This window comes from Sipha flava, unplaced genomic scaffold (assembly GCF_003268045.1).
Source record: "Sipha flava isolate LNK unplaced genomic scaffold, YSA_version1 472_pilon_pilon, whole genome shotgun sequence".
NCBI classification, from domain to species: Eukaryota; Metazoa; Arthropoda; class Insecta; order Hemiptera; family Aphididae; genus Sipha; species Sipha flava.
Genome location: NW_020273258.1, coordinates 340998 through 354450, shown reverse-complemented (window position 1 = coordinate 354450; position 13453 = coordinate 340998). Strand labels below are relative to the sequence as shown.

The following is a 13453-nucleotide window of genomic DNA, read 5'->3' as shown; positions in this document are numbered from 1 at the left end:
TTGGGTTCTGGCCGTGGATACAGAATGTAACTATAGAATTGTAACTATAAAGGTAAATAAATACGGTAGTGAGCAATATATACTTGACGTACAATGTCATAGTATTTTTCAAACACATCGGCGCCACTGCTGAATATTATGATAAAAATTCAATAAAATTGTCTATTACAATTTAGGAAATTAGATCTTTCTAAAGAATGCAGTCACTTTTTATGTGATCTACATAATATTTAAAAAAGTAGATACATTTCTTTTAAACTGAGTTAAGTTAATATTTTTTCCTTATTAACTTTTAACTTATCGATCTTGTGTTCTCTTACCTTAACTTAACTCGAGTCAATTATTTTTATTAACTTAACCACCTTTGTATATATATATATAAATCATTAAGGCAAGAAGTGTTGTACGCGATTTGTATTCAAATACATTATTACAACAATAATGTCAACATTTTTCGCGTTTTTGTTGCGTTTTCCGCCCCCCCCCTCCCCTCTGGATAACAACGCAATGCAAACCGTTAAACGTACCAGTAAATATAATATTTATTTTGTTATTTCATAAATCATCAACTGTTCGGATTTTACGCGTTTACATTTAACGTATCACCGAAAAGGTTAATATCGACGTTGTTGCATATTGTGCGACCGACGCAGTCGAATAATAATTATTTTGTTAACTATTCTTCCGAAGTCTATACAATACTGTACACACACACATAAATAGACTAGTTCATTCGAAGAATATTTATGTGCATTTACGTTCAAATTACAATTAAAATATAACATTCATATTTTTCCAATACATTTATATTTTTCGTTTTTATTGTATTCATAAACATATAATGAAACAACAAAATAATATATAATTTATTGTTATTTCTTAAATAGGGTTTTTTTTTTAGACTTAACAAAAACTGACAAAATGATCTACATGGTCGAATAATACACAAAATATCATACTCCGGACAACGTTTATTCTAATAAAAATGATAAAATGCATATATATAATACACAGTAATAGGGTGTGAGTACATGATTTAGCCACTTAACTTTATATTAAGTATCAACTATTTTCTAAACGCGCATGTAATCATATGTGATAAAAGGTTATTTTATCAACGGTTTTTGTTTTACATAATTATAATATAATTTATAACACACATTTAATAAAATTATAATAGTATATGCTATGTACATATATTTATACGTTTATAACTTATAAGTCCACACGAATAGGTTTGAAGGTGCACGCATTATGAAATTTTTTTCACGCCTCGTCTCGTCTTCTTCCGGCAAAGTTTAAAGGTCCAACCATTGTTTCCAGACCTGAAATTGAAAAATGAATCAAATATAAAACATAAGTATTTCCGCAATCGTTTAAATATCGCTTTTCCGAAAAACTGATTGAAATATTTTTTACTCAATACGATATAGAACGAACGTACACCTCGCTAGTATTACGTTGAATTCGTGAAGTTTATGATTTCATCAAATCGACGTAACACATTTATAGTTAACAAATAATTTTGTTACCAATAACTCGATAAAGTATACGTATATAATTCGTTATGGACATTTATTGGTATACGAGTAGTCTGTTAATTTTTATACATAGGAGCCGAAAAAGATTTTTCTGCATGCTCATAAAAGTTATTATAAAATTATGGTATCCCCATGTATTCCTTCCCTTCTATCAATTCGAATAACGATCGGAGAGCACTGTGCACCAACCGTTGCGCTGTACACCGTGGTTTTAATTTACATTTATTACGATGTATACTTTATGTAGATAAAAAAGGATTTTGAAGTACTGAAAATAACTAATATAATCATATCGGTAGTGCCTGTTCGAACATCGTCCACGCGTTTGCGGTTTGGTTGTAAATTGAGAGTTTTTCTACGGTTTATTTTTATGATTGGAAAATGTGTAATTCAAATAATACAATAACTACGAGACACAAGAGGTCATTCCAATAAAACTCGTAAGAATTGTATGGTTCGATTACCAGAAGACTCCAATTCTAAGCTACGAGTATATAGATATAATATAGTTCTAAACTCGATTATAGTTATTATAATTTATTTCTCATCAATTCAATTATTACGTTTATACGCGTGTAAACTATTAATGTAAATCGATCCACTTCACAACTTCCGGGTGGGAGGTACACTCCGCGTACAGTATACGCGCACAACGTTTTCGACTATATGTTATAATAAACGATGTTCTATCAACGCTATCATCTAATTAACTACGTTCGTCTTCGCAGATGAGTAACATTATTAACAATTATAAAAGCAAGCACTCCTAAAACACTACAGTACATGATGTCCTACGGATATTTACGATAATATTATTTTTTATCGACCCATTATTGATTAATTATGAATTTGTCCGATCGACGAAAAATATCGATTAAAAAATTGTTGGCAGCAATAATAATAACAATCTAAAACACTGCGATAGCAACAGACAGGGATCATGATTTTGTTTCAAACTCGTTTTGAACTCGCGCGCGCTCCAAACTGCAATATTTGCACATGATCCGGACATGATTTTTCTCGTTCTCTTGCTATACATAGGATGGTAATGATTATATTATATAATACGTAGCGATTTAAAGACACACTTCATTCAACGATTTAAAAATCAAAACGGTACGATAATAATCACTCTAGATTCCACTCGAAATGATTTACAAATCTAAATCCTTTGGTTCCCTAGTTCACGTAAATAAGAATATCCTTGGTAATCCTGTGATACGAACTGCTCGAAACGACAACGCACATTTGGCGTAAAATCTTGCTACGATAAATACAATACATTCATAGTAAAATATCACTACATCAGTGTAATAGCGTTGGATTCATTAAATAGGTTTCTCTACCCGTGACATAAAAAGAAAAGAAAAATTGTGTAAAATATAGGCATTCGTGATCATTATTATTTATCACGTGCAAAAATACGTAGGAAAAAATTGTGCATATTAATTAATTTTTTTATAAAAACAAACGGGAAAAAAAAACGAAACGATAACAATAAATGTTGTACCGTGCGTTTTATAAAATATTAATAAAACTGTATTACACGTCTTATTGCGATTAATGCGTGCACACATTACAGAGGTCAGGAGATGTGTCCCGTACATGTATGCACATGGTCCGATACCATGTAATATCGACGCAGATATAACCAATATTTAGATTATAGTAGATTATTTATTTACTATCATAATTATTATTATTTTTTTTTCTAAATACATATTATTATAATATACCCTTGAATCGTCGCTGCGCACTGCATTATGTTATAATGCGTACAGCCGCGATGTGTACGGCGGCGAGGTCACCTCTACGGTAAACCGGATTGTTTTAATATCTGAAAATACTAATTTATATCACCGAGCTCATGGTAAATTGAGCATTAATATTTCGGATCGTAAGCTAGACATCGCATAATTAACCTCGGACGAAATTGCTTTTTCTTTCCTTTTTTTTTGTGATCGGCGCAGGATCTTCTTTTCCATGCAGGCATTATCATATTCGAGCCCATTTTCTGCGCGCACTAAGTATGTATAAATACAAAAACTCATTTATTATAATATCATTTGATTTAAATAATTTTACAACCTTGCCAACCTATAGCTTACATATTTATCACGTTTACCAATAATAAAAGTTCAACGTTTTGGATCGTAAACGAAATAAATGTTTAACAAATGCATTTTAATCGAAACATAATGCTTAATTCGAAAACGTTATAATTCCATTATTTCTTATTTTGAGATTATTGATTTGTAAGATAGAGGAGGTAAATTCGTTGGTGGCCATAATCGAATCCTCGAAATCCTTAAAATTGTATCCTCTACACAATTGAAGAATAGAAATCGTCTTATACTCTCGATGTATGATAATCACAGTAGTATTTCCATAGCTTTATATAGTTTACCTCATTGGATCTATGAACTGTGCTAAGTATTAACGTACCACGCACCCATCGTAAAATCGCAATATTAAACTGTTTTGATAGCATTATAAAATTATCGAAAGCGGTTTACGAATTTTGCAATCGCGCTCGATACGAATTACAACGGATTATTATACGGAGTGAATTTGAATTTATTCTCATTGAAATTGAATATTATATATTAGGTTCATTATGTACAATATTAATCTTGTATTTAAGCATTTTCCACAGTCTAGAATTTATCTATTCTAAAGTCGTCACATCATCAAAATATAAATAGGTACGTATTTTATAAAGCCATTGATTTGTTGTGAATCAGAAAAATAAGACGTGTACCATACGGATACTTATGTAAAAAATACAAATTATATTTTGGACCAGTTTGACTCCCCTCCCACCATGTTAATCGACACTTTCGTAAAATGAGCCATCTAGTTGGAAATTTAATTAGAGCATACCGATTGCCCTACTCTAGAATTATCCGAAATTATGCTACTAATTAATACCACTGAATAAAAATTATTATTATTAATATTCATGTAATTGGGCTTGGTCAGTATAAAATTTAAATAAATAAATAAATAAATATTTAAATACTTAAAAATAATAAAAATAATATCTAATAATATCTAATAATACTACTACATAAAAATAATATCGATTTTAAATTATTGGTTTTCGAAAACTGTATCTATTGTAAAGATAATAGTTATATAATTTATACACAATATTCGTATATATATATATAATAAAATTATTAAAATTATTATATTTCATTTAACAATTATTTACTTATCATACAATTATTAAAAATGTTCAATATTATAATACTATAGTATAAATGTAACCATCTTAATTGGAGTACAAATTATTAAATTTTTTTTTTAGATAATCTACATTCATTTTTTCATTTAACATTTTTTTTTTTATTATTATTAAGAAATATAATAACAATATTTAATTCCATCGCCAGTTGAATACACCATTGAAGGGGTTTATTTTTCTAAATTCTGCTCTATATTTAGAAATTAAGTTCGTCATATAAAATCTGTTTCATTAAATTGTTCGATATACGTATTTCTTTCGAAACTCTGTTCAATTACAAGAGCCATTTAGACGTTTGTAATATAAACCAATAGATTGTATCGATAGTTCATCATACACGTATCTACAAGCAGTATCTTAGTATCGTCATTCGCCAAAAATCACACGATTACCGTGACATTTCACTGGGTAAAAAGTTCCTGCCGAATATCATCAATATACACACGACGCTCTATTACAAAAAATATTCAAAAATGACTATCTTTTTCTATAATTTTTTTTCTTCCATCGGACTTTGATACCGCTAATTTGTACCACATATATACCTAATTTAAAAAGTTATTGTATTATATTATCAAGACGCGTACGTTCACCCCATTTAATTAATAATGTATATATTACATAGTAACTACATGTATGTATCAATGATTTTATTACGTATGTTTACCAACCGTAATTGTTTATATTAGCAGCGCCTATGTGGACGCAGTCCTTAAACGTCGCTGTAATCATTGTATTCGATACCGATTTCAACGATAGAAACAACAATTGTCTTAATAGTTTTGGTCGTTTCTAGGATAGTGTATCTGTCTGTAATAAAATCAATGGCTACATTCAAAATAGTACAGTAAAACCCTCTGTTAACGTTCCTGTAAGATAAAAACCTTTTTATAACGGAAAAAATCACAGTCCTGTTTCAAATACGATTAGGTACATTTTACAATGACCTCTTTAAAACGAAACCTCCACTAACCGGAAACCAAAACATTATCGCTTCAATAAAAAATCAAACACATTGCACAACGAAAAATAAAAAAATATAATTATAATCATGTTATATAATATAATTTCGAGAATATGTGCCGCACTGAATAATCGGAAACAACCAAATATCACAAATTATTTTGCTAATTTAAAAATTAATAAGAGATAAAAAAAAATAATAATAAATATTTTAATTTTTTTTTTTTTTTGCAATCGAATAATAAGTGTAAATATAGGTTTTACAGTAAGTACAAATGTTGTTAACATAATAAATATTAAAATATAAATGTATTTAGTATGTTCGTACCTAAAAATTTGGTACATTGACCTAACAATTATTTTGATTTCAAAACTATACCAACACACACGCTTAAATCGGAGTTATTTTAAAGGATCTTTGTATTGTTGCGGTCGCAAGCAAAAAAAATCAGTCGATTACAGCGGTTCTGTTACAAGAAGGTAATATAACACGGCATAAAACATACGTAAGACGCAACGGGTACGAGGAAGATATCGGCAATATAATAAAAGAAAAAAGACCCTTGGATGATGCGTTTCCATCGGCGATTGGGAGAGTCACGTCGTCAAAACAAGTACTAAAACGCACGTAAGGTATACCTATACGACTTTAGTTGTGTAGTCAGCGTAAAGATGATACAATTAAACTACATACGTCTTGCGTCGTCTCGCGGTAACGGTCAAACGTTTATCGCGCGCGCACGCACTTGGTGGTCGTAATTCATTTCGGGCGTACAAAAATAATATTCCGTCGTGTTATTTATTTATTATTACTATTTGGCTGGTGTGTATTTCGACGAGAGGACCATGCGGTGCCCTCGCGCGCGCGCACACGCACACAATCACATCCGTTTACGATAAACGCACGTACACACACGCGTGTACATACGTAGTGCAGCGGCGAAGCAGCAGACAGCTTGACGCTACGGCATTCCATTTAATGGTATATACCGTACACACACACACACATGTAAACGCGACGTATAGGCATATTATATTGTATACACTACATCACTTGAACATATTATAACGCGGCTTCGGTCGGTCCGACGGCCGAGCAACTCCTCCGTAACACTGCACTGCTCGCCCGCACACACCTCACATGAATACGTGCGCACAGGCATAATACCGAACGCGTGTTATGCATTTATAGACGTGTATAATGTATATATGCGCGTACGGCCGCCGGCGACCGGCTGTCATCTTTTGTTTAAGACCGGCTCGCGCGAAGCCGATCGTTTCACCTTTCGATCCTCTTAAATCCCTCGTTTTGTTGTTACGCGACCGCTCGCTCTTTAACTCTCACACGCGTGTACACGTATAAACGTCTAAACGGCTTTCCCCGCAAAGGATAAAATATCGCGCGGAACACTTTTACGAGGACGGTTGGAAATAAAATTGTTTTTCTTCTCTAGCCTTCGACCAGATCGCAATACTTCTGCGGTTTGACCGCGTTTCGATTCGACTGCACTCGATACATTCGACCGTGTTCCAGCAGACAAGACATTGTACAAGACCCATGCGAACCGAATATATGACTCCCGTTCGAGTATACACACACATACGAGTATGTGTAGTGCAATCGTTTCGAAAACGCGCGCAACTCGAATGCCGTGTAAAATAAAATTTTATTCGCATTATTCCATTTGATTCGCATGTAAATTAGTGTTTTTAATCTTATTCTTACGACCATCGAAATACAATATACAACAAGTCAACGACTTGACTTACGCGTTAAAAATAATTTTTTTTTTATTCATCGGTAACATAAAAATAATACGATTCGTACGATTTTCTAAATACCGATTGCAATATCGGTGTATTCCCACTAAAGCCTATGGGTTTTTAATAAAAATTAAACTATATTACTATAGGAAAAATGTGATTATTTATACACAATAAAACTTCATTACATCTTCTTGGTTTAAGGATATGTTGTTCGAGTTCTAGAATTCGAAATATACCATACATTTGCAGTGTATCGTAATGACTGAATGTGTTCATTATTGTATCATATTAAAACCATGTACATCGGAAGTTGGCCGTAATATTAAATTCACCTACGTGATGTCGTCAATACGTAAACATTTAATTACGCTTCCGTGTAGTCATAATTATAGAAAATATAGCTACGTATAGCTACGTAGGTACAGGATATTGATTGCTATCCAAGTGCGACTTCAACCATTAATTATCGTGTAATAATAATTACAGTATTTATTTTATTGACCATCGATGGTTCGAAATATCAGCAACACATCATAGTCACTACGTGTATAAATGTTAGGTTTAATACACCTAATGATTTATGTGCTTAGGCACGTTAATGAGAATATTGGGTGTACGACGGACGGTAAGCGTCCGGAAAACTACTGATCCTGGTATCTCTACCTACCGCATATAAAAATAACGTACACTCGTACTGTCCGACGTATTATGATTAAAGACCCGGGTTTAATTGATATAGCAACTTTTTATTGATACCCGGTAAATCAAATCTGATCAAATATGTATACGAATCGAATTAGTTACAGTATTTAATAAATGCAATTTTTTGCAATTTTCAACAATTTTGCAATTTTTGCAATTATTGCAATTTTTGTATACCTCACATGATAAAATATACAATTATTTCCAAAGTGATTTTACAAAAAAAAAAATATATATGACGAATATTTTTACATGTAGTTAAATGAAGTTTAAGATTTTTAAAATTATATTTATCTGAGTTATCCACAAAACTCACAAGTTTAGAAGAATCAAATAGTCAGTTACTTAATAGTTTAAACATATTTAGTGAAATTGAAAACATTTCTATTAGTATTCCCGGTCCCGATGGAAAAACTATATTAAGATAAATTAAAATATGTCTTAGAAAAAAATGAAGGATATAAGACTATTAAAACTTTTACTTTGAAATTATGACAGGAAATCAAAATGTTTATTTTTATATAACACCAAATTTTTTAAATTATTTTAAATATGCATCAATAACAAGTATCGACGATGAACGTACTTTTCCATTATATAAACATATTTTAAATAACAGACAATACGATTTTCAAGAACACAATTTAGAGGTGTATATAATTATAAATTTTAATTCAGAAAAATGATATATTTTGTAAATATTTTATTAATGTCCGTAATATTATTTAAGTGAGTAATTAATGAATGATCATATATTTGATATGATTTTACTATGTAATTTTAATGTATATTTCATTGCAATTTTATCATATTTATACTGCGATTTCGATACATTTTCATTGTAATTTTGACATTTTTTTTTAGTGCAATTTTAAAATATTTTGACACAATTATATCCGGTCTTTAATTACGATATTCTTAGAATATGATTGAGGAGCAGCTTTTACAAAGAAAAACAACATACTTCGCGCATTGAAAAAATGTAAATAACGAAACGAGAAGAAGTTTTTTGTGCATTTTAATAAATTCGTAATAGATAATATCGTGATGTAGTATAATGTAGTAATAACGTATACGAACGTATTGAATGTGATGATTATTTTAATTTAATAGTGCCGTTTTCACATAATTATTATACGGTCGAGGATTATGGAAGAAGAGATATTTTTGAATATCAAAAACAACCATTTAAATGTTAATTTAATATTTTTAATAATGTTTTACTCGACGAATAAATATTATAAATTCGTTTCAGATAGTGACGGAAACATTTTTGAAATGTTGCCAAAACTCAAAATATCTATTTTTTTTTTTGTTTATATACAAAATAATTTATGAAATTTAATTTTTACTGCATTCGAATGTATTGCATTTAAATATCTGAGACAGTCTATCGTGATACTATTTTCATCCGATCCGACGCTGTTTGATACGATCAGACAATGTAATATAATAACTAAATTAAATAAATACATATTAGTAACACATATTAGTGCAATTTAATAGATTTCATTTTATTTAGAACAATGTTATAAATATATATATATATAGGTATGTCCACATATATTCCACACCGAGGATAAATGTTATTTTCTCTAGAGAAAAATGTTTAGGTGCTATGAATTTTATGTACTAAACACATTGACCGTAACGTACACTTCATTATTTTAATTTGATATAATTCAAACTCGATGAATATTAAATTAAATCCATTAAAGGTGAGTTGTTGTAATACTCGTATAATAGATGTATGTGTAAGAATATAGTAGAAAAAATACCCTATGCACTATGATGCACCCCTCTCCCTTGGCCAATCCAAAACGAATTATGTCTCAATTATACATTGCAGTTATAGTATACATATAATATCGAGTACTTTTCGAAGTATACGATTATTATACTATTATTGATGAGCTTTTTATCTTTTTCCATCAATTTTTCTTGTTGTTCATTGTTGTAACAGATCGAATAAAAAAAAAAACATTGAAAAACAAAAAAAAATAATTGATGAGCTTTAACGATAATTTATCGAGGGTACAGTATTAATTTACTTCATATATGTCACTAAATAACAACTATGATAATAATATATTTTATTTTGAATAAATTTAATCCAATAGGTACATACGTAGGGTTTACTACATCACAAGTTACAACTATTAAACTACTATACTTGTATATAATATATGGATGATTATAATATTTATGAATATATTATACATGCATATAAATACATGTTATCAATAAGTTTTTACTTTCATCAAAACAACTATTGGTGGACGCTTACTTGTAAATGAACAATAATCATAAACGTGCGAAGGATTTTTTTCACAGGTTTTCTGGAATAATTTATTTAATCGAGAGACTTTTGTTCCATGACAACCCAGTAAAGTAAACATTATCTTTATGCTGTAACTATTATTTTCTAGACATTATTGTTACATCGATAATGAAAGGAAAAACGCTAAATGTAAATTTAATATGATCGTTTAAACTACTGTGACCTATACATTTGCTTATAACTCAAAACAATTGTTAATCTACACGCAACTAATTGTACATAATTTATTTGTATATGATACATTTAAATGTTGATCGACGGTACTTGTAAATAAATCAAATTTTTAAAGTACCCGAACACACAATTTTTTGCGTCTGCATACTCTACCCGCTGTATATAGGTTGCGGTCAAAGTGTATAATTCGGGCATTGTAATGCAGTGAGGCCATGTGAGACATATGAAGCTATGTTTAGTACCCGGGCAAAAACAAGCTTGAAATCTACTTCTCTACCATAGAGTATTAAGCGCAAGACTGATGAAGATTTAGAAACCCCGTTGAATTCTAAAATTCTTAAATTTAAAAATTGTTTTATACATTTTTAATTAATTAATTGTGATTGCCCTCTGAATTGTCCATTGTCAATTGTCAAATTGATTGTCCATTGAAATTGGACATTAAACTACAACGGCTGATTATACATTTTGACCGTACACATATATGCATACAAGTACACGTTACAGTGTTCGATTCGTTGTGTAATACTAAATTTATACCAAAGCGGTTGTCGACGAATACGGTACACCTATGGGCTGTCGTCGCCCGTGTACGCGTTAGATTAGTTTAGCGGTCGGTTTAACCGTTATATGTTATCATCGGGCACCTACGATATCTACTGATGATGTACCATTGTAGGCACATTGAATCTGCGTTCATCGAATCCGTTGCCGAATCTAACGGCCATCGATTTGTCTGCGATGCGTTCAAATCAAATACAATTACACGTAATACATACTGTGCATAATTATTGTTTTGTGATACGAAACACGCGCGTAACCCTTAGAATTGAATGCCGAACGCTACATGTACGTGCAAGCGAACTGTTCGTGCACGTGTACAGGGTGTGACCGCGGAAAATCTTGTCGGCACTTTTAACATCTCGTTCGTTTCCTGGTGCGGCTCCTTATTTTTGCACCCCGCGCGCGTATAATACAGATGGTTCGCGTTGATAATAATATTAAAATAATAAGTTATGCGCGCAAATTCGTTTTTTCGACCCGTCGATCGAAGTAAACCGATAGTGCACATATCACAGCCAATCGAGTCTCGCAGCCGCAACGGCACGTCCTGCGGGAGCCGCGGGCAAACCTGTCCGACCACGTTCGGTCACTTTTAAAAACCGTACCGCGACGTAATGATCGGATTAGATTTTTTCTAATTCGATTTTTCCCTGGTGTACTAGTACAAACATTGTTTTACAATACCGCTTCGGACAGTCGCGGAAAGATTATGATGTATTTGAGGCTCGTAAATTATTTCAAAAATGATTTCCTGTTTTCGTACATTTTCGGTGATCCATACTAATTATAATAGCTTGAAACTGACAACAAATTTTATTTACGCGTATCACTGCATATTTATAATAGGTAGTGTATTATGTGTATTTGTGCGTATTTCGACACAAAAATATTATCATATTGTTAATACGAAATTGACATTTTTCATGATTTTACCGTAATGTAATAATACCAACACTGCAACATAATCATAACCATATTATATTTAAATTTTTGAACATGTACAACAAGTATAATGAACTTTGAAAACCACTTTTAATTCGAAATCTAAACACATTTGAAAGCAATAAAACGAACCACGGATTTCTTCCGAAATAACCTGGGAGGAAACTCGATTTTAAAATAGGTAAACTAGTTTCGGGAAAACAACTGTGACCCGTCACATATGATTTGTGTAAAAATCAAGAGCTTTAAAAATTCTTATACGCCATAAAATAATAAAATACGTTTTCGGTTGTTTACCATCATTCCGGTGCGGGCGTCATTCATTTAGGCGAATAACCCAAAATTTACCAGAGTAGAGCACATATCATTTAGGCGAAATTATAAATTATTGAACAATAGGAAATCGATAAACTTATTCAACAATATCGTACTACTAATAGGGTACTAATTTTAATGTAGTATTTCGGGGTTTTCTTTTCATTTCCGTATACATATAATGTAAATTTCCTATCAGAGGCGTCCTTGGCCCTTAATTTAGGGGTAGGGGTAAAAAGAAAATCGTCTGTATTCATGCACTAAATAAGGAAAAACACAATAACCATTACCATACCAATTGTTTTCGAAATACCACATACCAATCAAAGTCGTTTAATCTAGCGGAGGCGATCGCCCCTTCGCCTCGCTCCCAAAATACCCCCTTGTTACCTATATGCACACTCGTCCGTAGGATCTGCGCAACAACCGCCGAACTTTATTGTTCATTATTATTAGTATTGTACAAGACCCACAGAGTAAAAGTACGGATGGTTTCAAGTTTCAAATTGTGCGCAGACGAATAAAACACAAAAACCCGTGCGAACACGTCGACCGATATCGATCGTATACGATCGGTTATCATGGATCACGGGATCGGTATGACAACAACAGATGTGTTATTGAACACAAAGATGTATCACATGAGAGAACTGGACGTGTTGATTTTTCAAAATCACGGCGTTTGTATTGTTGTGTAAACGGTGTTTGTAAACGAATTAGTTCGGTGTGCACGTCCGCGCGGAATATAATATTCTCCTCGAGGTACCACACACAAGAACATTAATCAAACGCTTAACCGCCGAGTGCGTGCACCGTACACCGTATGTATAGTGAACCGAACGTTGGTGCCTTCAACACAATTACGTTGTCATGACTAATTCGTCCAACAAACGT

At 31.7% G+C, this 13453-nt stretch overlaps 1 protein-coding gene across 2 annotated transcripts in view; it reads right to left on the bottom strand.

The window, feature by feature from the left end:
* Positions 1 to 951: 951 nt before the first annotated feature.
* Positions 952 to 13453, bottom strand: part of LOC112689824 (fork head domain-containing protein FD5-like) — a 55319-nt gene continuing 42817 nt past the window's right edge. For both annotated transcript variants that reach the window (XM_025563690.1, XM_025563689.1), the window contains exon 3: positions 952 to 1325. In XM_025563690.1, coding sequence (XP_025419475.1) covers positions 1299 to 1325 — 27 coding nt within the window. In that variant the 3' untranslated portion in view covers positions 952 to 1298. The remainder of the gene's footprint in view (positions 1326 to 13453) is intronic.